Genomic DNA, 22522 nt, shown 5'->3' with positions numbered 1-22522 from the left:
CTGCCCCTCCTGTATCCGCGCCGGCCCCCGCTGCCCCTCCTGTATCCGCGCCGGCCCCCGCTGGCCCTCCTGTATCCGCGCCGGCCCCCGCTGCCCCTCCTGTATCCTCGCCGGCCCCCGCTGCCCCTCCTGTATCCGCGCCGGCCCCCGCTGCCCCTCCTGTATCCGCACCGGTCCCCGCTGCCCCTCCTGTATCCTCACCGGCCCCCGCTGCCCCTCCTGTATCCGCGCCGGCCCCCGCTGCCCCTCCTGTATCCGCGCCGGCCCCCGCTGCCCCTCCTGTATCCGCGCCGGCCCCCGCTGCCCCTCCCGTATCCGCACCGGCCCCCGCTGCCCCTCCCGTATCCGCACCGGCCCCCGCTGCCCCTCCCGTAGCCGCACAGGCCCCTGCTGCCCCTCCTGTAGCCGCACTGGGCCCCGCTGCCCCTCCTGTATCCGCACCGGCCCCCGCTGCACCTCCTATATCCGACCGGCCCCCGCTGCCCCTCCTGTATTCGCACCGGCCCTCGCTGCCCCTCCTGTAGCCGCACCGGTCCCCGCTGCCCCTCCTGTATCCGCACCGGCCCCCGCTGCCCCTCCTGTATCCGCACCGGTCCCCGCTGCCCCGCCAGTATCCGCACCGGTCCCCGCTGCCCCTCCTGTATCCGCACTGGTCCCCGCTGCCCCTCCTGTATCCGCACCGGCCCCCGCTGCCCCTCCTGTATCCGCACTGGTCCCCGCTGCCCCTCCTGTATCCGCACCGGCCCCCGCTGCCCCTCCTGTATCCGCACTGGTCCCCGCTGCCCCTCCTGTATCCGCACTGGCTCCCGCTGCCCCTCCAGTAGCCGCACCGGCCCCCGCTGGCTCTCCTGTATCCGCACTGGCCCCCGCTGCCCCTCCAGTAGCCGCACCGGCCCCCGCTGGCCCTCCTGTATCCGCACCGGTCCCCGCTGGCCCTCCTGTATCCGCACTGGCCCCCGCTGCCCCTCCAGTAGCCGCACCGGCCCCCGCTGCCCCTCCTGTATCCGCACCGGTCCCCGCTGCCCCTCCTGTATCCGCACCGGTCCCCGCTGGCCCTCCTGTAGCCGCACCGGCCCCCGCTGGCCCTCCTGTAGCCGCACCGGTCCCCGCTGCCCCTCCTGTATCCGCACCGGTCCCCGCTGCCCCTCCTGTATCCGCACCGGCCCCCGCTGCCCCTCCTGTATCCGCACCGGTCCCCGCTGCCCCTCCTGTATCCGCACTGGCTCCCGCTGCCCCTCCAGTAGCCGCACCGGCCCCCGCTGCCCCTCCTGTATCCGCACCGGCCCCCGCTGTCCCTCCTGTATCCGCACTGGTCCCCGCTGTCCCTCCTGTATCCGCACTGGTCCCCGCTGTCCCTCCTGTATCCGCACCGGCCCCCGCTGCCCCTCCTGTATCCGCACTGGTCCCCGCTGCCCCTCCTGTATCCGCACTGGTCCCCGCTGCCCCTCCTGTATCCGCACCGGCCCCCGCTGCCCCTCCTGTAGCCGCACCGGTCCCCGCTGCCCCTCCTGTATCCGCACCGGCCCCCGCTGCCCCTCCTGTATCCGCACTGGTCCCCGCTGCCCCTCCTGTATCCGCACTGGCTCCCGCTGCCCCTCCAGTAGCCGCACCGGCCCCCGCTGGCTCTCCTGTATCCGCACTGGCCCCCGCTGGCCCTCCTGTAGCCACACCGGCCCCCGCTGGCCCTCCAGTAGCCGCACCGGCCCCCGCTGGCTCTCCTGTAGCCGCACCGGCCCCCGCTGGCCCTCCTGTAGCCACACCGGCCCCCGCTGGTTCTCCTGTATCCGCACTGGCCCCCGCTGGCCCTCCTGTAGCCACACCGGCCCCCGCTGGCCCTCCAGTAGCCGCACCGGCCCCCGCTGGCTCTCCTGTAGCCGCACCGGCCCCCGCTGGCCCTCCTGTAGCCACACCGGCCCCCGCTGGCCCTCCTGTATCCGCACCGGCCCCCGCTGGCCCTCCTGTAGCCACACCGGCCCCCGCTGGCCCTCCTGTATCCACACCGGCCCCCGCTGGCCCTCCTGTATCCGCACCGGTCCCCGCTGGCCCTCCTGTATCCGCACTGGTCCCCGCTGCCCCTCCTGTATCCGCACTGGTCCCCGCTGCCCCTCCTGTAGCCGCACCGGTCCCCGCTGCCCCTCCTGTATCCGCACCGGTCCCCGCTGGCCCTCCTGTATCCGCACCGGTCCCCGCTGGCCCTCCTGTATCCGCACCGGTCCCCGCTGGCCCTCCTGTATCCGCACCGGTCCCCGCTGGCCCTCCTGTAGCCGCACCGGTCCCCGCTGCCCCTCCTGTATCCGCACCGGTCCCCGCTGCCCCTCCTGTAGCCACACCGGCCCCCGCTGCCCCTCCTGTAGCCACATCAACCTGCCTGAGAAGTACAACTGAACAGATGGCTTTCACAGTACCATCTGTAATGAATGAGTGCTGAACAAAGAACAAAGAACAGTACAGCACAGGAACAGGCCATTCGGCCCTCCAAGCCTGCGCCGATCTTGATGCCTGCCGAAACTAACACCTTCTGCACTTCTGGGGCCCATATCCCTCTATTCCCTTCCTATTCATATATTTGTCAAGATGTCTCTTAAACGTTGCGATCGTATCTGCTTCCACCACCGCCCCTGGCAGCAAGTTCCAGGCACTCACCACCCTCTGTGTAAAAACCTTGCCTCGCACATCCCCTCTAAACTTTGCCCCTCACACCTTAAACCTATGTCCCCTAGTAACTGACTCTTCCACCCTGGGAAAAAGCTTCTGACTATCCACTCTGTCCATGCCGCTCATAACTTTGTAAACCTCTTTCATGTCGCCCCTCCACCTCCGTCGTTCCAGTGAAAACAATCCGAGTTTTTCCAACCTCTCCTCATAGCTAATGCCCTCCAGACCAGGCAACATCCTGGTAAACCTCCTCTGTACCCTCTCCAAAGCCTCCACATCCTTCTGGTAGTGTGGCGACCAGAATTGCACGCAATATTCTAAGTGTGGCCTAACTAAGGTTCTGTACAGCTGCAGCATGACTTGCCAATTTTTATACTCTGTGTCCCGACCGATGAAGGCAAGCATGCCGTATGCCTTCTTGACTACCTTATCCACCTGCGTTGCCACTTTCAGTGACCTGTGGACCTGTACACCCAGATCTCTCTGCCTGTCAATACTCCTAAGGGTTCTGCCATTTACTGTATACCTCCCACCTGCATTAGACCTTCCAAAATGCATTACCTCACATTTGTCTGGATTAAACTCCATCTGCCATTTCTCCGCCCAAGTCTCCAACCGATCCATATCCTGCTGTATCCTCTGACAATCCTCATCACTATCCACAACTCCACCAACCTTTGTGTCGTCCGCAAACTTACTAATCAGACCAGCTACATTTTCCTCAATCATTTATATATACTACAAACAGCAAAGGTCCCAGCACTGATCCCTGCGGAACACCACTAGTCACATCCCTCCATTCAGAAAAGCACCCTTCCACTGCTACCCTCTGTCTTCTATGACCGAGCCAGTTCTTTATCCATCTTGCCAGCTCACCTCTGATCCCGTGTGACTTCACCTTTTGCACCAGTCTGCCATGCGGGACCTTGTCAAAGGCTTTACTGAAGTCCATATAGACAACATCCACTGCCCTTCCTTCATCAATCATCTTCCTCACTTCCTCAAAAAACTCAATCAAATTAGTGAGACACGACCTCCCCTTCACAAAACCATGCTGTCTCTCGCTAATAAGTTTGTTTGTTTCCAAATGGGAGTAAATCCTGTCCCGAAGAATCCTCTCTAATAGTTTCCCTACCACTGATGTAAGGCTCACCGGCCTATAATTTCCTGGATTATCCTTACCAATGAAGGGAACATTGTGCCCCTTCTCCCCCCGCCCCGCCCCAAGTATAGTTTTGCCTCCAAGACAAACGACATGCAGATCAGACAGGGAACGTGTTGCCAAACACCACACTGCTAATTACAAAGTCTGAGATTCCTATGGATTATCCATCTGTGGTGCAAAGGTGATTAAGAGAGCTTAGTCACAGCCTGGCAGAGTATAAGTGGCTGCTGCAATGAGCCTGGGAAAAAGTTACCCACTACAGCTATTATCTTCACTGTTTAAACCAGTGACTTTGTAGCATCACAGTTGCTCCATTGAAAAGAGAGAGCTCTCACCAGAAGTATCTGGGACAGACTGGCAGATGTTTAGTGCACAGATACAAATGCACAAGCAAGAGCACTCGACCCATCTTAACTCATCGATCCATAAAGGCTACTCACCACTGCACTCCCACCCCACCCCAACACCCCCACACACAAATTGCAACATCAACATTTCCCTTCAATTCCTTGGCTTTCAGCTCTACCACTCTGCCTAGAAAACTACACCCACATAAAGATAGAGTTGGACTTTAATGTACAGGCCACAATTTAGAAATTTGCTGATGACACGAATCTTGCAAGTGCAGTGAACAGTGAGGAAGATGGTGGACAGTCTTTGGGGAGTCAGGAGGTGAGTTACTCGCCTCAGGATTTCTAGCCTCTGACCTGCTCTTGTAGCCACGGTATTTATATGGCTACTCCAGTTCCGTTTCTGGTCAATGGTAGCCCTAGGATGTTGATTGTGGGGGATTCAGCGATAGTAATGCTGTTGAATGTCAAGGGGAGATGGTTAGATTCTCTCTTGTTGGAGATGGTCATTGCCTGGCACATGTGTGGCGTGAATGTTACTTTCCACTTATCAGTCCAAGCCTGGATATTGTCCAGGTCTTGCTGCATTTCTACACGGACTGCTTCATTATCTGAGGAGTCATGAATGGTGCTGAACATTGTGCAATCATCAGCGAACATCCCCACTTCTGACCTTATGATTGAAGGAAGGTCATTGATGAAGCAGCTGAAGATGGGCCATGGACACTACCCTGAGGAACTCCTGCAGTGATGTCCTGGAGCTCAGATGATTGACCTCCAACAACCACAACCATCTTCCTTTGAGCTAGATATGATTCCAGCCAGCGGAGGGTTTTCCCCCTGATTCCCATTGACCTCAGTTTTGCTAGGGCTCCTTGATGTCATACTCGGTCAAATGCTAAATAGTACCATTTTAAGAGACCCTGGGGTGGGGGAGGTGTTTGTGCACAAATCTTTGAAGGTAGTAGGACAGGTTAACAAAGCAAATGGGATCCTGATCTTTAATAGGTCAAAGCACCGAGTACAAAAGCCAAGAAGTTATGCTAAACCTATGTAAAGCATCAATTTGGCCCCAGCTGCAATATCGTGTCCAACTGTGAGCAGCACACTTTGGGAAGGATGCAAAGGCTTTGGAGATAGTTGAGAATAGAGTTACTGGAATGGCTCCAGAATTGAGAGATCACAGTTGCATGGGCAGACTGGAGAAGCTGGTGTTGCTCTCCTTTATGGTAGAGAAGGCTAAGTGGACACTTGATAGAGGTGTTTAAATAGAATAAATAAAGATAAACTGTTTCCAATGGCAGAAGGATCGATAATGATGGGTACAGATTTAAGGTCACTGGCAAAAGATCTAGAGGCGACACAAGAAAAAACTTTAACGCAACTGGTTAGGATGTGGAATCCACGGATTAGGCACATTCGAATTAGGAGCAACAGTAGGCTACTTGGCCCCTCGAGCCTATTCCGCCATTCAACAAGATCATGGTTAATCTGATTGTAACCTCAATTCCACATTCCCACCTACCCCCAATAACCTTTCACCCCCCTGTTTATCAAGAATCTATCTACCTCTGCCTTAAAAATATTCAAAGACTCTGCTTCCACTGCCTTTTGAGGAAGAGAATTCCAAAGACTCATAACCCTCAGATAAAAAATTTCTCCTCATCTCTGTCTTAAATGGGTGACCCCTAGTTCTAGAATAAAAGCAAAATACTGCAGATGCTGGAAATCTGAAACAAAAACAGCAAGTGCTGGAATTACTCAGCAGGTCAGGCAGCATCTGTGGAGAGAGTAGCAGAGTTAACGTTTCAGGTTTGTGACCTTTCATCAGAACTGGCAAAGGTTAGAAAAGATTTAGGTTTTAATCAAGTGAATGGTGGGGGCGTTGGTGGGGAAGAGAACAAAAAAGAAGATATATGATAGGGCAGAGGGCAGGAGCAATTACATAACAAAGCTGTCCTGGGACAAAGGCAGAGAGAGTGTTAATGCTTGTGAAAGACAAAGCAATAGTCCAGATAGAGTGTTAATAGCAGAATAATGAGCAGCTCTGACTACATGAAAAACAGGCACATGGTTAAAAAATAAAATAAAATAAAAACGTAAAAAAAAAGGCCGGTCATACTCAGAAATGATTGAACTCAATGTTCAGTCTGCAAGTCTGTAGAGTGCCTAACCGAAAGATCAAGTGCTGTTCTTCGAGCTTGCACTTATGTTCACGGGAACACTGGAGCAGGTCAAAGACAGAAATGGTGGTATGAGAGCAGAGGGGAGGTGGGGTATTGAAATGACAAGCGACTGGAAGCTTGGGGCCATGCGTTCGGACTGAGCGGAGGTGTTCCGCAAAGCGGTCACCCAATCTGCGTTTGGTCTCCCCAATGCAGAGGTGACCACATTGTGAGCAGCGAATACAGTATACTAAATTGAAGGCAGTACAAGTAAATCGCTGCTTCATCTGGAAGGAGTGTTTGGGGCATTGGATGGTGAGGAGAGAGGAGGTAAAAGGGTAGGTATTACACCTCCTGCGATTGCATGAGAAGGGGATGAGGTGTCAGTGGTGATGGAGGAGTGGACCAGAGTGTCACAGAGGGCTTGATTCCATCAGAATGTTGACAGGGGATGGGAAGGGAAGATGTGTTTGGTGGTGGCATCACGCGGAAATGGCGGAGGATGATCCTTTGGATGTGGAGGCTTGTGGGGTGGAAAGTGAGGCCAATGGGAACTGAAGGTATGGTCCAGTGTTCCAGTGAACATCAACACAAGCTCGAGGAGCAGCACCTGACCTTTCGATTAGGCACTCTACAGACTTGCGGACTCAACATTGAGTTCAATAGTTTCAGAGCATGACTGGCCTTTTTTTACATTTTTATTTTATCTATTGTTTAACCATGTGCCTGTTTTTCCATATAGTCAGAGCTGCTCATTATTCTGCTATTAACACTCCCTCTGGACTAATGCTTTGTCTTTCACCACAAACATTAACACTCTCTATGCCTTTATCCCAGGTCAGCTTTGTTATTTTATCTCTCCTGCCCTTTGCCCTATCACACACCTTCCCTTTTGTTCACTTCCCCAACGCCCCCACCCTTCACTTGCTTAAAACCTAATTCTTTTCTAACCTTTGCCAGTTCTGATGAAAGGTCACAGACCTGACCTGAAACATTAACGCAGCTTCTCTCTCCACAGATGCTGCCTGACCTGAGTATTTCCAGCACTTTTGTTTTTATTCACCTCTAGTTCTAGATTCTCCCACAAGAGGAAACATCTTTTCCACATCCACCCTGTCAAGACCTCTCAGGATCTTATATGTTTCAATCAATTTGCCTTTTACTCTTCTAAACTCCAGTGGATACAAGCCTAGCCTCTCCAACCTTTCCTCATAAGACAACACACCCATTCTTGATATTACTCTAGTAAACCTTCACTTCCAATGCATTCACATCCTACCTTAAATAAGGAGACCAACACTGTACACAGTGCTCCAGATGTGGTCTCACCAATGCCTTGTATAACTGAAGCATAACCTCCCTACTTTTGGATTCAATTTCCCCTCGCAATAAACAATAACAACCTATTAGCTTTCCTAATTACTTGCTGTACCTGCATATTAACCATTTGTGATTCATGCACTAGGACACCCAGATCCCTCTGCAATCTCTCACCATTTGGATAATATGGTTCTTTTTTGTTCTTCCTGCCAAAATGAACAATTTCACATTTTCCCACATTATCCTCCATTTGCCAGATCTTTGCCCACTCACTTAACCTATCTATATCCCTTTGTAGCCCCCTTATGTCCTCTTCACAACCTATCTTTGTGTCATCAGAAAATTTAGTAACAATACCTTCGGTCCCTTCATCCAAGTCATATATATAAATTGTAAATAGTTGAGGCCCCAGCACTGATCCTTGTGGCACACGACTCATTACATCTTGCCAACTAGAAAAGACCCACTTGTGCCTACTCTCTGTTTCCTGTTAGCTAGCCTATCTTCTATCCATGCCAATATGTTACCTCCTACACCATGAGCTTTTACTTTCCATAATAACTTTTGATGTGGCACCTTATCAAATGCCTTCTGGAAATCTAAGTACAGTACATCCACCGGTTCCCCTTTATGTACAGCACTTCTTCAAAGAAGTCCAATAAATTGGTTAAACATGATTTCCCTTTCACAAAAGCATGTTGATTCTGCCTGATTACCTTGAATTTTTCTAAGTGCCCTGCTTTAATGTCTTTAATAATAACTTCTAACATTTTTCCTATGGCAGATGTTAAGCTAGTAGTTAAGCCTGTAGTTTCCTGCTGTCTGTCTCCCTCCCTTTTGAATAAATTGGCTATTTTCCAATCTAACGGAACCTTCCCCGAATCTAAGGAATTTTGGAAAATTAAAACCGACGCATCAACTATCTCACTAACCACTTCTAAGACTGGAGGATGAAGTCCATCAGGATCCAGGGACTTGCCAGTCCACAGCTCCAAAAATTTGTTCAGTATCACTTCCCTGGTGACTGTAATTTTCTTGAGTTCCTCACTCCCTTCCATTTCCTGATTTACAGCTATTTCTGGGATGTTACTTGTATCCTCTATGGTGAAGACCGATGTAAAATACCTGTTCAGTTCATCTGCCATCTCCTTATTTTCCATTATTAATTCCCCAGACTCACTTTCTATCGGACCAACGCTCACTTTGTTAACTTTTCTTTTTTAAATATCTCTAGAAACTTATGCTACCTGTTTTTATATTTCTAACTAGCTTTCTCTCATACTATAATTTTTCCTTCCTTATTAATCTTTTAGTCATTCTTTGCTGTTTTTTATACTCCGTCCAATCTTCTGACCTGCCTCCCATCTTTGCACAATTATATGCTTTTTCTTTTTGATAGGGTGGTGGATACAGATTCAATAAGCAATTGGATAAATACCTGAAGGAGAAAAATTGTAGGGATACAGGACCAACTGGACTGCGCTATGAAAGGGCTGAGCAACATCCTTCTGTGATGTACTATTCAATGATTACATGTGTTGATCAATCTATGCGGTGGAACTCCCCATCATCAGCCCGTTAACTAACTCCGTATCCTACTCTCAATTTAATTTCAATTCATTTGCTTGATTTACCTCATCACTACTGTCTATTATATTGATGTCCCTCAATAGGTCACTTCTCAGATGTCAACTTTCAAAGGGCAAACATCCAAGTTTTGTTGAGTCTTTCCTCTAACTCAGATTTTTAACACTAGGCCTCCTCTCGATGCAATACCCAGGTGTGATCTAAGACTTGTGACCATGACTTATGTTCCACTGTTTTGACCAGAGTCAAGTATCCTATCTGCTTTGTTGATTGCTGCTTTGCAGTGTTCAGACACGTTAAATACTGAGCCCCACCAAGACCCTCGGATCTCTCAATGTTGCCCGTAGCTACTTCAATATCTTCCATGGGGACATGCCTCAAATTCTTTCCTTCTCCTGTGCAGCATCTTACACTTGCCCACTTTAAATTTAATTCCTTCAGTTCTGACAAAGGGTGCACATCTGAAACATTAACTTCTCTCCACAGATGCTGTCTGATATGCATTTATAGTGCTTTTCCCTTTATTCAAATTTTAGCTGCCTTTGTTTCACCATAGTGTCATTTACGGCACAGAAAGAGGCCATTCGGCCCAACCGAGTCCATGCCAGCTCTCCATGGAGCTATGCTGTCAGTCCCACTCCCTGGCTCAATCCCCGTATCCCTGTCAGTCTATTTCTCTCAGGTGGCAATCCAACTTCCTCTTGATGTCAGCGATCATCTCCACTTCCACCCTTGTGGGCAGTGAGTTCCAGGTCATTACCACCCGCTGTGCAAAAAAGTGCTTCTTCATATTCCCCCTGCATCTTTTGTCCAAAACCTTCAATCTGTGTCCCTGAGTCCAAGTACCATTTATTCATGGGAAGAGTTTTTCCTTGTCTAACATATCTAAGCCTGTCATAATCTTGTACACTTCTATTAAAGCTCTCCTCAATCTCCTTTGTTCAAATGAGAAAAAACACAGCTTTTCCAACGTAACCCTGGAACTAAAATCCCTGGAATCATTCTGGTAAATCTCCTCTGCAGCCTCTCAAGGACCCTCACATCCTTCCTCAAGTGTGGTGACCAGAAATCAAAACAATCTTCCAGTTGGGGTCTAACCAGAGCTTTATAAAGGTTCAGTATAACTGAGAGTCATAGAGTCATTTATGACACAGAAGACGGCATTCGGCTAATTTCTCTATATCCTGTCATCTTCAAAGATCGATGCACATGCAACCCCAGGTCCCTCTGTTCATGTACACTCTTTAGAGTTGTGCCATTAAGTCTATATTGTCTCTGCCTCTTCCTTCTGCCAAAATGCATCATCTCACACTTGTCAGTATTACATTGCATCTGCCACCTCTCTGCCCATTCTGCAAGTCTATCTATATACTGTTGCAGGCGGTTCATATCATCCTCACTGTTTGCCACTCCTCCAAGTTTGGTATCATCAGCAAATTTTGAGATTCTACTCTGTATTCCAAGATCAAGTCATTTATAAATCGTAAAAAAGCAGTGGTCCCAGCACTGACCCTTGGGGAACATCACTGTCTACCATCCTCCAGTCTGCAACCATTTAACATGACTCACTGGTTTCTGTCCATAAGCCAATTTTTTTATCCAATTGGACACTAAGCCTCCTATTCCATGAGTCTTAACTTTGTTAACCAGCCTTTTATGTGGTACTTTATCAAACGCATTCTTAAAATCCATAGAGACAACATCCACCACATTCCCTTCATCAACCTTGTTACTTCATGAAAAAAATTCAATTAGATTACATTAGATTCAATTAAATCTTACACATTTTATCAAACTTATTTTGTCATTCCCAAGCTGCCTTCTTTGATTCCACTGCCCTTTCTAGTTTAGTATTATCTGTAAATTAGACCAAATTTCACTGAGACTCTGAATCTAAGGACTGGATTTTATGCTCTCCACTGTGGCGAGTTTGGAGGTGGGGAGGGCATTTAATTGGGCGGAATGGTAGCTGGTGGGGGGCCCTGCACCGTCCCGCCTCTACCTCAGTTAAGTCTGTGGCAGGAAGGCCTGTGGACAGCATTCCCGCCCCACCACCAATTGAGGCCCTTAAGGGGCAATTAACACCCAATGAAGGGCCTCTTCCCGCCACTGGTATTAACCCAGTGGCAGGCGGGCGCGTTGCCACACAGGGAGCTTACCGGCTCCCGGGGGTGGGGGGGGGAGGAGTCCCTCGTTCAAAGGCACTCAGTGTCTGTCGAGGAACCCAGCATTGGGAAAGGTGAGCCCGCTGAGAGCCACCCCCTGCCCTTGCTGCCTACCCCCTCCCCCCCCTGCCATCATTCACCTGAGTCCGGAACCTGTGCTGACCCGGGCAGGGTTGAGTGCCCTTCTCACAGCAGCCGCTGCCTCTTGGTGGTGCTGCTGAGCATAAGAACTGCTGGCCTCTGATTGACCGGCAGCTCTCAGTGGACGGGACTTCTGCCCCCAGGGTCCTTGATCCGGGGAAGGCCCGCCACTGTCCAGATTCACACTTAATTCAGCGAGCCTTCCCGAAAGGAGGTGACGTGGGGCTCTCTAGCCGGCAGGTGAGACCCCACCCTAAGTCTTTGATACAAACTAGGAACAGTACCAGTCCAAGTACTGATCCCTGGGGCATCCCACTGCAGATTCTCATAACTTCTTGAATCAATACTCATCATCTCCTATCCTTCAGCCAGTTTTGAAACCCCACTGTTTCAAAGCTTGCCTAGCAGCCTTGCATCTGGAACCTAATTGAACACTTTGAGAAATATACCAAACTGCAGGGCCTCCCAGAGTCCATTCGAGAAGTCACAACTTCAAAGAAGTCAAGAAGGTTGGTCAGGTCGGATTTTGATCTGAAGTTATTAACTTTCTGTTTCTTGATTTCGAGTGATGAAGAAGTTGGAAGAATTTATTCCCATGACAGCCAAACAACACTTAAGAGCTTCCTTTCTACCAAGATGGACCTCGAATTTTTCCATCAGAAACAAGAAAAGTGACTCGCCCAATGACCAAGTAGGAGAAGGCACGTTGTTATGTTGTATCCAACCACACTGGGTTATGCTCTCAATTGCTACTCAGTGTTGCTACTGGAATACTTCACATCAGCAGTCCCTGCCAGTGGAAGTCCCTTCCTGTCTGCTGCACAATAACAGTCCCCCTTGAAATCCAATGAAATTTCCTCACTTCTGTTTCTCTGCTTTGTATTGCTGAGTGCAATCATCAAACAGCTTCTGATTCATCTCCATAAATAGTTTCAGTGCGTTGTAAATCAATCCATGGATTGTCCTGAACAGAGATAAGATATTCAATATTAGGACAGTTTGCTGCAGGTTTAATACAATGCATTTCTCTTCAATGTGCATTAATCTACATTTTACAAACATTCTAACCACCGATAACATTTACTATGGCGAGGACACTCACTTAACTATTTACCAGGACACCACAGAAAATGACAACCAGCCACTGGACTCAGTTACCAGACCTCCCAAAGTTCTCAGAAGCCTATTCATTAGCATGGGTTCAGAAGTGAGCACTGAAGGATTATAGCAACGGTACAGTTTCTTCAGCATTGCTGAAAATTGAGACATGTTATCGAAGCTTTTTGTCTTGCACTCATCAGGACAATCGCAAGAATACCAATGTAAGAGAAAACAACAATTTTATACTATATGAGAAGAGAGTGCTGATTGGTTGGCAAGTGAATTTTGATTGGTAGAGGCGTTGCAGTAGCAACACGCGTGATGGTTGCCACCAACAGAGCCAAAAAGATATCCTGCCTATCACACTAATGAGTAATGTCAATGCCAGTGTGATGTTAAGTATATAGGCCGCACGTCCCAAAGACTAGTGGATTGTATCAAACAACATGCCCCTTCCACTGTTCGCAATGGGCAAGGTACAGGCCGTACCCAACCAGCCCGTGCTTGCAAAACTCAAAACACAGTGACCAACATTAGATGTGGTTCCGTGATTGGACAACATTTGCTAAATAATCTTCAGTGTGCTAAGAATTACGCTGACAACCAATTTAAGATTGTTAGTAGGGCTCGCGGTATGGCGCATTTGCACATACTAGAAGCTACATATATTAATACACATGGCCCTGTTCTTTGCAGACAGAAAGAACATGTACAAACATTACGCCTGTTTCAGTTAAACAAAATAAGTGACAGCCATTCACTGGTTCATTCCTCAGGGCAATGCCTTGACCAATTCAAGCTGCCTGGTTTAAATTTCAAACAAAGGTTGACAATTAACTGGCAGTTACCGTAAACTGGTGCATTCGCCATGGCAATGCCTCTACCAATCAGAGGTCACTTGCCAATCAATCAGCACTCTCTTCTCATACAGTACAAGGTTGTTGTTTTCCCTTACATTGGTATTCGTGTGGATTGTCCTGATGAGTGCAAGATGAAAAGCTTCAACAACATGTCTCTATTTTCAGCAATACTCAAGTTCTGTACTACCAAACGACTATTGGTACAGTTTCTCTTTGCCCACCAAAGCAATCCCCTCTGTCGCACGCACCCCATCCCCACGTTCTGGTCTCTTCAGTCTGTGTACCAAGTCTGGCCAAGTCAGGTGTCCTCCTGAATGACTTTCCAAATTCATCCTACACATGTAGGAGAGAGAGAGAGTTGATTCTGAGACTAGGGTCCTGAATCTAAATAAAGGAAACTATGAAGGTATGAGGCGCAAGTTGACTATGATAGATTGGGGAACGTTACTTAAAGGGTTGACGGTGGATAGGCAATGGCTAGCATTTGAAGAGTGCATGGATGAATTACAACAATTGTTCATTCCTGTCTGGCGCAAAAATAAAACAGGAAGGGTGACTCAACCGTGGTTTACAGAAGTAATTCGGGATAGTATTAGATCCAAGGATGAGAAATATAAAATGGCCAGAACAAGCAGCAAACCTGAGGATTGGGAGCAGTTTAGAATTCAGCAAAGGAGGACAAAGGGATTGATTAAGGGGAAAATAGATTATGAGAGTAAGCTTGCAGAGAACATAAAAATGACTGTAAAAGCTTCTATAGATATATGAAGAGAAAAAGATTAATGAAGACAAATGTGGGTCCCTTACAGTCAGAAACGGGGGAATTTATAATGGGGAATAAAGAAATGGCAGACTAATTAAATACATACTTTGGTTCTGTCTTCACAAAGGAGACAAATTACCTCCCAGACATGTTGCGTAACATGGGTGTAGTGAGAAGGAGGAACTGTATGAAATCAGTATTAGTAGGGAAATGGTGTTAGGGAAACTGATGGGATTGAAGGCTGATAAATCCCCAAGGCCTGATAATCTACATTCCAGAGTACTTAAGGATGTGGCCCTAGATATAGCACATTGCTGGTCATTTTTCAAAATTCTATAGACTCTGGAACAGTTCCAACGGATTGGAGGGTAGCTAATGTAACCCCACTATTTAAAAAAGGAGGCAGAGAGAAAACGGAATTACAGACCGGTTAGCCTGACATCAGTAGTGGGGAAATGCTAGAGTCCATTATAAAAGTTGTAATAGCAGAGCACTTGGAAAACAATGACAGGATCGGAAAAAGTCAACATGGATTTACGAAAGGGAAATCACGCTTGACAAATCTACTGGAATTTTTTGAGGATGTAACTGGTAGAGTTGATGAGGGGGAGCCAGTGGATGTGGTGTATTCGGACTTTCAGAAGGCTTTCGATAAGGTCCCACCATAAGAGATTAGCGTGCAAAATTAAAGCACATGGGATTGGGGGCAAGGTACTGACATGGATAGAGAACAGGGTGGCAGACAGGAAACAAAGAGTAGGAATAAATGGGTCTTTTTCCGAGTGGCAGGCAGTGACTAGTGGGGTACTGCAGGGATCAGTGCTAGGACCCCAGCTACTCACAATATATATGAATGATACAGATGAGGGAACTAAATGTAATATTTCCAAGTTTGCAGACGACACAAAGCTGGGTGGGAGTGTGAGCTGTGAGGAGGATGCAGAGAAGCTCCGGTGTGATTTGGACAGGTTGAGTGAGTGGGCAAATACATAGCAGATGCAGTATAATGTGGATAAATGTGAGGTTATCCACTTTGGTGGCAAAAACAGAAAGGCAGATTATCTGAATGGCGATAGATTGGGAAAGGGGGAGGTACAGAGAGACCTGGGTGTCCTTGTGCACCAGTCGCTGAAAGTAAACATGCAGGTGCAGCAGGCAGTTCAGAAGGCAAATGGTATATTGGCCTTCATAGCGAGAGGATTCGAGTACAGGAGCAAGGATGTCTTGCTGCAATTATACAGGGCCTTGGTGAGACCACATCTGGAGGATTGTGTGCAGTTTTGGTCTCCTTATCTGAGGAAGGATGTTCTTGCTATGGAGGGTGTGCAGTGAAGGTTCACCAGACTACATCCTGGGATGGCAGGACTGACGTATGGAGAGAGATTGGGTCAATTAGGCTTGTATTCGCTGGAGTTTAGGAGAATGAGAGGGAATCTCATAGAAATCTACAAAATTCTAACAGGACTGGACAGACTAGATGCAGGAAGGATGTTCCCGATGGCAGGGGGTCCAAGACCAGGGGTCACAGTCTAAGGATAAGGGGTAAGCCATTTAGAACTGAGATGAGGAGGGATTTCTTCACCCAGAGAGTGGTGAACCTGTGGAATTCTCTACCATGGAAAGCAGTTGAGGCCAAATCATTAAATATATTCAAGAAAGAGTTAGATATAGTTCTTAGGGCTAAAGTGATCAAGGGATACAGGGAGAAAGCGGAAACAGGTAGAGTTTCGATGATCAGCCATGATCGTATTGAATGGTGGAGCAGGCTCGAAGGGCCGAATGGCCTACTCTTGCTCCTATTTTTTTCTCTGTTTCTATGAAGCCGTAGAACCTGATGCAAAATGGGTAAATGAAGACAGACTTACTTGTTCCAGTGACTTTTTGAGTTTTTGTAGAGTGCAGGGAACATTATAGGGAGGATCCTGGCAGCATTATCACTGATCAAACTCATGATATATTCGTTGTTCCAATAATACAGAGCTCGTTCGGCCACCTGAAACAGCACAACCAACATCAGTACAATAAAAGAACTTGTTTCAGACATGTATTATACAGTCCCCTAAACACAGGGCTTCTCTCAACAAGTGGAGGGTAACTGCAGCTTCTACATCAACCATTTCAGCTAAACAAAGGTCAGGCAATGGGCAAGGATAAACACAGAGGCAGGCAGCAGAATGGTGCCATGAGTGCTAGATCAGACCAACGAAAATCGCCACACACTGTACGCTAAATCACAGCCACGCTTTCCTGTGCAAGGTAGAAGTGAAGCAGTGAGGAATCATCACTGCACAGTCTAGTACTTATCAGTGCCTGGTTTCATAGCACCAATGGAACAGAGCCTCGATCTGCAGTAGGTAGGAACAGAGACAGAGGACAAGAAACCTAACAGCACTAAGAAAAAAAGTGGTCATTTAACCATTTCACCAGAAGAGGTTCTGGGAATGCTGGGGTTACCTGAAAGTGGGGACTTGAAACACATTTAGCGAGTTGTCGGAAAAGTGGCTCCATGACTTTCACAAATTCTGAAGGTTCGATGACATCGAGAATTTCTTCCAATTCGTTCAGAAACATCACTTCCTTTGGACTGTGTGTTTTTGGCCAGAACTTGAGCAAACCTACGATCACCTGGTGCAGGAACAAGCCAGATATGAGCCATCTTTGGAGATTAGAAAAAGAGACTAGAAACCTGAGATAAGACTGTGTGCGGAAAATACACAGCAGGTGGTCCAGCAACAAGGTCATGCACTGGGTGTGACAGACGCCCTCTGCCAGAACTCAAAGACTTCAACACCCACACCCCCATGCATTTCTGGCAGCTTGTTTTTATTGTTGCTCAAAAATGTCACGTGTTTGAATGGAGTTTGTTCTGAATGTAAGTAGATTGGACAGAATTTATTTTTGAAAATGATTCATCTGACTGTGAAGTTAGCCATGGTGACAGCAGACTAGGAACAGAACACCCCTCCTTTCCGATCTGGCAAAGAATGTCAGTCATTCAGTAAGCACCTTCAATCACAGTCAGAGCCTTATCAACAGGCACCAGTCATTCAGTAAGCACCTTCAATCACAGTCAGAGCCGTATCAACAGGCATCAGTCATTCAGTAAACACCCTCAATCATAGTCAGAGCCTAATCAACAGGCACCAGTCATTCAGTAAGCACCTTCAATCACAGTCAGAGCTGTATCAACAGGCACCAGTCATTCAGTAAGCATCTTCAATCACAGTCAGAGCCTTATCAACAGGCACCAGTCATTCAGTAAGCACCTTCAATCACAGTCAGAGCCTTATCAACAGGCACCAGTCATTCAGTAAGCACCTTCAATCACAGTCAGAGCCGTATCAACAGGCATCAGTCATTCAGTAAACACCCTCAATCATAGTCAGAGCCTAATCAACAGGCACCAGTCATTCAGTAAGCACCTTCAATCACAGTCAGAGCTGTATCAACAGGCACCAGTCATTCAGTAAGCATCTTCAATCACAGTCAGAGCCTTATCAACAGGCACCAGTCATTCAGTAAACACCGACAATCACAGCCAAAGCCATACCAACAGGCACCAGTCAATCAGTAAACACCCTCAATCACAATCAGAGCCACATCAACAGGCACCAGTCATTCAGTAAGCACCTTCAATCACAGTCAGAGCCTTATCAACAGGCACCAGTCATTCAGTAAACACCTACAATCACAGCCAGAGCCATATCAACAGGCACCAGTCATTCAGTAAGCACCTTCAATCACAGTCAGAGCCTTATCAACAGGCACCAGTCATCAGTAAACACCTACAATCACAGCCAGAGCCTTATCAACAGGCACCAGTCAATCAGTAAACACCCTCAATCACAATCAGAGCCACATCAACAGGCACCAGTCATTCAGTAAGCACCTTCAATCACAGTCAGAGCCTTATCAACAGGCACCAGTCATTCAGTAAACACCTACAATCACAGCCAGAGCCATATCAACAGGCACCAGTCATTCAGTAAGCACCTTCAATCACAGTCAGAGCCTTATCAACAGGCACCAGTCATCAGTAAACACCTACAATCACAGCCAGAGCCTTATCAACAGGCACCAGTCAATCAGTAAACACCCTCAATCACAATCAGAGCCACATCAACAGGCACCAGTCATTCAGTAAGCACCTTCAATCACAGTCAGAGCCTTATCAACAGGCACCAGTCATTCAGTAAACACCTACAATCACAGCCAGAGCCATATCAACAGGCACCAGTCATTCAGTAAGCACCTTCAATCACAGTCAGAGCCTTATCAACAGGCACCAGTCATCAGTAAACACCTACAATCACAGCCAGAGCCTTATCAACAGGCACCAGTCATTCAGTAAACACCTACAATCACAGCCAGAGCCATATCAACAAGCTAGTCATTCAGTAAGCATCTTCAATCACAGTCAGAGCCTTATCAACATGCACCAGTCAATCAGTAAACACCCTCAATCACAGTCAGAGCCTTATCAACAAGCAGTCATTCAGTAAACACCTACAATCACAGCCAGAGCCGTATCAACAGGCACCAGTCATCAGTAAACACCTTCAATCACAGTCAGAGCCGTATCAACAGGCACCAGTCATTCAGTAAACACTCTCAATCACAGTCAGAGCCTCATGAACAGGCACCAGTCATTCAGCAAACAACCTCAATCACAGTCAGAGCCGTATCAAGAGGCAGTCATTCAGTAAACACCTTCTATCACAGTCAGAGCCTTATCAACAGGCACCAATCAGTAAGCATCTTCAATCACAGTCAGAGCCTGATCAACAGGCAATCAGTAAGCATCTTCAATCACAGTCAGAGCCTGATGAAGAGGCAATCAGTAAGCACCTTCAATCACAGTCACAGACTTATTAACAGGCACTAATCAGTAAGCATCTCCAATCACAGTCAGAGCCTTATCACCAGGCATCAATCAGTAAGCTTCTTCAATCATAGTCAGAGCTGCATCAACAGTCATCAGTAACCACAACACAGTCAGAATTGTATCACAGGCAACCAGAATCAGTGGCAATTGAACACTGTCAGAACCATATCAACAGGCACCCATGAGCAACTACAGTATTAGTCAGAGCCACATAAACTGTCAACGATCCTCAGTGAAAACCAGTCAGAAATGTATCACCAACACCCATCAGTGAACACCCCTACACTGTCGAAACTGTATCACTGACACCCAGCAGTGAACACCCCAACACTGTCAGAACTGTATCACAAACACACATCAGTGAAAACACCGACACTGTCAGAACTATCACAGATACCTATCAGTGAACACCCCTACACTGTCAAAAGTGCATCACAGATACCCAGCAGTGAACACCCCTACACTGTCAGAACTTTATCACAGACACCCATCAGTGAACACCTCGACACTGACAGAACAGTGTCACAGACACCCATCATTGAACAACCCTAAACTGTCAGAACTGTGTCACAGACACCCATCAGTGAACACCTCTACACTGTCAGAACTGTAACACAGATACCCATCAGTGAACACCCCTACACTGTCAGAACTGTAAAACAGACACCCATCAGTGAACACCCCGAAACTGTCAGAACTGTGACACAAACACCCATCAGTGAACACCTCTACACTGTCAGAACTGTATCACAGATACCCATCAGCGAACACCCCTACACTGTCAGAACTGAATCACAGATACCCATCAGCGAACACCCCTACACTGTCAGAACTGTATCACAGATACCCATCAGTGAACACCTCTACACTGTCAGAACTGTGTCACAGACACCCATCAGTGAACACCCCGACACTGTCAGAAGTGTGTCACAGATACCCATCAGTGAACACCCCTACACTGTCAGAATTGTATCACAGACACCCATCAGAGAACACCCCTACACTGTCAGAACTGTATCACAGACACCCATCAGTGAACACCCCTAAACTGTCAGAACTGTGTCACAGATACCCATCAGTGAACACCTCTACACTTTCAGAACTGTATCACAGACACCCATCAGTGAACACCTCAACACTGTCAGAACTGTATCACAGACACCCATCAGTGAACACCCCTACACTGTCAGAACAGCATCACAGACACCCATCAGTGAACACCTCCACAATGTCAGAACTGTATCACAGACACCCATCAGTGAACACCCCTACACTGTCAAAACTGTAGCACAGACACCCATCGGTGAACACCCCTACACTGTCAGAACAGTGTCACAGATACCCATCAGTGAACACCTCTACACTGTCAGAACTGGATCACAGACACCCATCAGTGAACACCTCTACACTGTCAGATGTGTGTCACAGACACCCATCAGTGAACACCCCTACACTGTCAGAACAGTGTCACAGATACCCATCAGTGAACACCCCTACACTGTCAGAACAGTGTCACAGATACCCATCAGTGAACACCTCTACACTGTCAGAACTGTATCACAGACACCCATCAGTGAACACCCCAACACTGTCAGAAGTGTGTCACAGACACCCATCAGTGAACACCCCTACACTGTCAGAACAGTGTCACAGACACCCATCAGTGAAAACCCCTACATTGTCAGAACTGTATCACAGATACCCATCAGTGAACACCCCTACACTGTCAGAACAGTGTCACAGATACCCATCAGTGAACACCCCTACACTGTCAGAACTGTGACACAGACACCCATCAGTGAACACCTCTACATTGTCAGAACTGTATCACAGATACCCATCAGTGAACACCCCTACACTGTCAGAAGTGTGTCACAGACACCCATCAGTGAACACCCCTACACTGTCAGAACAGTGTCACAGACAGCCATCAGTGAACACCCCGACACTGTCAGAACTGTGACACAGACACCCATCAGTGAACACCCCTACATTGTCAGAACTGTATCACAGATACCCATCAGTGAACACCCCTACACTGTCAGAAGTGTGTCACAGACAGCCATCAGTGAACACCTCTACACTGTCAGAACAGTATCACAGATACCCATCAGTGAACACCTCTACACTGTCAGAACTGTAACACAGACACCCATCAGTGAACACCCCGACACTGTCAGAACTGTGTCACAGACACCAATCAGTGAACACCTCTACACTGTCAGAACTGTAACACAGACACCCATCAGTGAACACCCCTACAATGTCAGAACTGTATCACAGATACCCATCAGTGAACACCCCGAAACTGAAAGAACTGTGTCACAGACACCCATCAGTGAACACCTCTACACTGTTAGAACTGTATCACAGATACCCATCAGTGAACACCCCGACACTGTCAGAACTGTGTCACAGATACCCATCAGTGAACACCCCGACACTGTCAGAACTGTATCACAGACAACCATCAGTGAACACCCCTACACTGTCAGAACTGTATCACAGACACCCATCAGTGAACACCCCTACACTGTCAGAACTGTATCACAGATACCCATCAGTGAACACCCCGACACTGTCAGAACTGTATCACAGACACCCATCAGTGAACACCCCTACACTGTCAGAACTGTATCACAGATACCCAGTGAACACCCCAACACTGTCAGAACTGTATAACAGACACCCATCAGTGAACACCCCTACACTGTCAGAACTGTATAACAGACACCCATCAGTGAACACCCCTACACTGTCAGAACTGTATCACAGACACCCATCAGTGAACACCTCTACACTGTCAGAACTGTATCACAGACACCCATCAGAGAACACCTCTACACTGTCAGAACTGTGTCACAGACACCCATCAGTGAACACCTCTACACGGTCAGAACTGTATCACAGACACCCATCAGTGAACACCTCTACACTGTCAGAACTGGATCACAGATATCCATCAGTGAACACCCCGACATTGTCAGAACTATCACAGACACCCATCAGTGAACACCTCTACATTGTCAGAACTGTATCACAGATATCCATCAGTGAACACCACTACACTGTCAGAACTGTAAAACAGACACCCATCAGTGAACACCTCTACACTGTCAGAACTGTATCATAGACACCCATCAGTGAACACCCCTACACTGTCAGAACTGTATCACAGATACCCATCAGTGAACACCTCTACACTGTCAGAACTGTATCACAGATACCCATCAGTGAACACCTCTACACTGTCAGAACTGTATCACAGACACCCATCAGTGAACACCCCGACACTGTCAGAACTGTATCACAGATACCCATCAGTGAACACCTCTACACTGTCAGAACTGTATCACAGATACCCA

General features: G+C 48.0%; 1 protein-coding gene across 6 annotated transcripts in view; it reads right to left on the bottom strand.

The window, feature by feature from the left end:
• The window catches only part of ppp2r5d (protein phosphatase 2, regulatory subunit B', delta), a 352877-nt gene that overhangs the window by 34564 nt on the left and 295791 nt on the right, over window positions 1–22522 (bottom strand). For 5 of the 6 annotated variants that reach the window (XM_068028209.1, XM_068028214.1, XM_068028221.1 and 2 more), the window contains 3 exons: window positions 16727–16897; window positions 16138–16265; window positions 12411–12512 (listed from right to left, as the gene is read on the bottom strand). In XM_068028209.1, the coding sequence (XP_067884310.1) occupies window positions 12411–12512; window positions 16138–16265; window positions 16727–16897 (401 nt within the window). Of the gene's footprint in view, window positions 1–12406; window positions 12513–16137; window positions 16266–16726; window positions 16898–22522 lie in introns of those variants that run through there. The other variant, XM_068028226.1, reaches the window with a different exon arrangement.

This window comes from Heterodontus francisci, chromosome 3 (assembly GCF_036365525.1).
Source record: "Heterodontus francisci isolate sHetFra1 chromosome 3, sHetFra1.hap1, whole genome shotgun sequence".
NCBI lineage: Eukaryota > Metazoa > Chordata > Chondrichthyes > Heterodontiformes > Heterodontidae > Heterodontus > Heterodontus francisci.
Note: the sequence above shows the minus strand (reverse complement) of the source record. Positions and strands in the feature narration are given on the sequence as shown.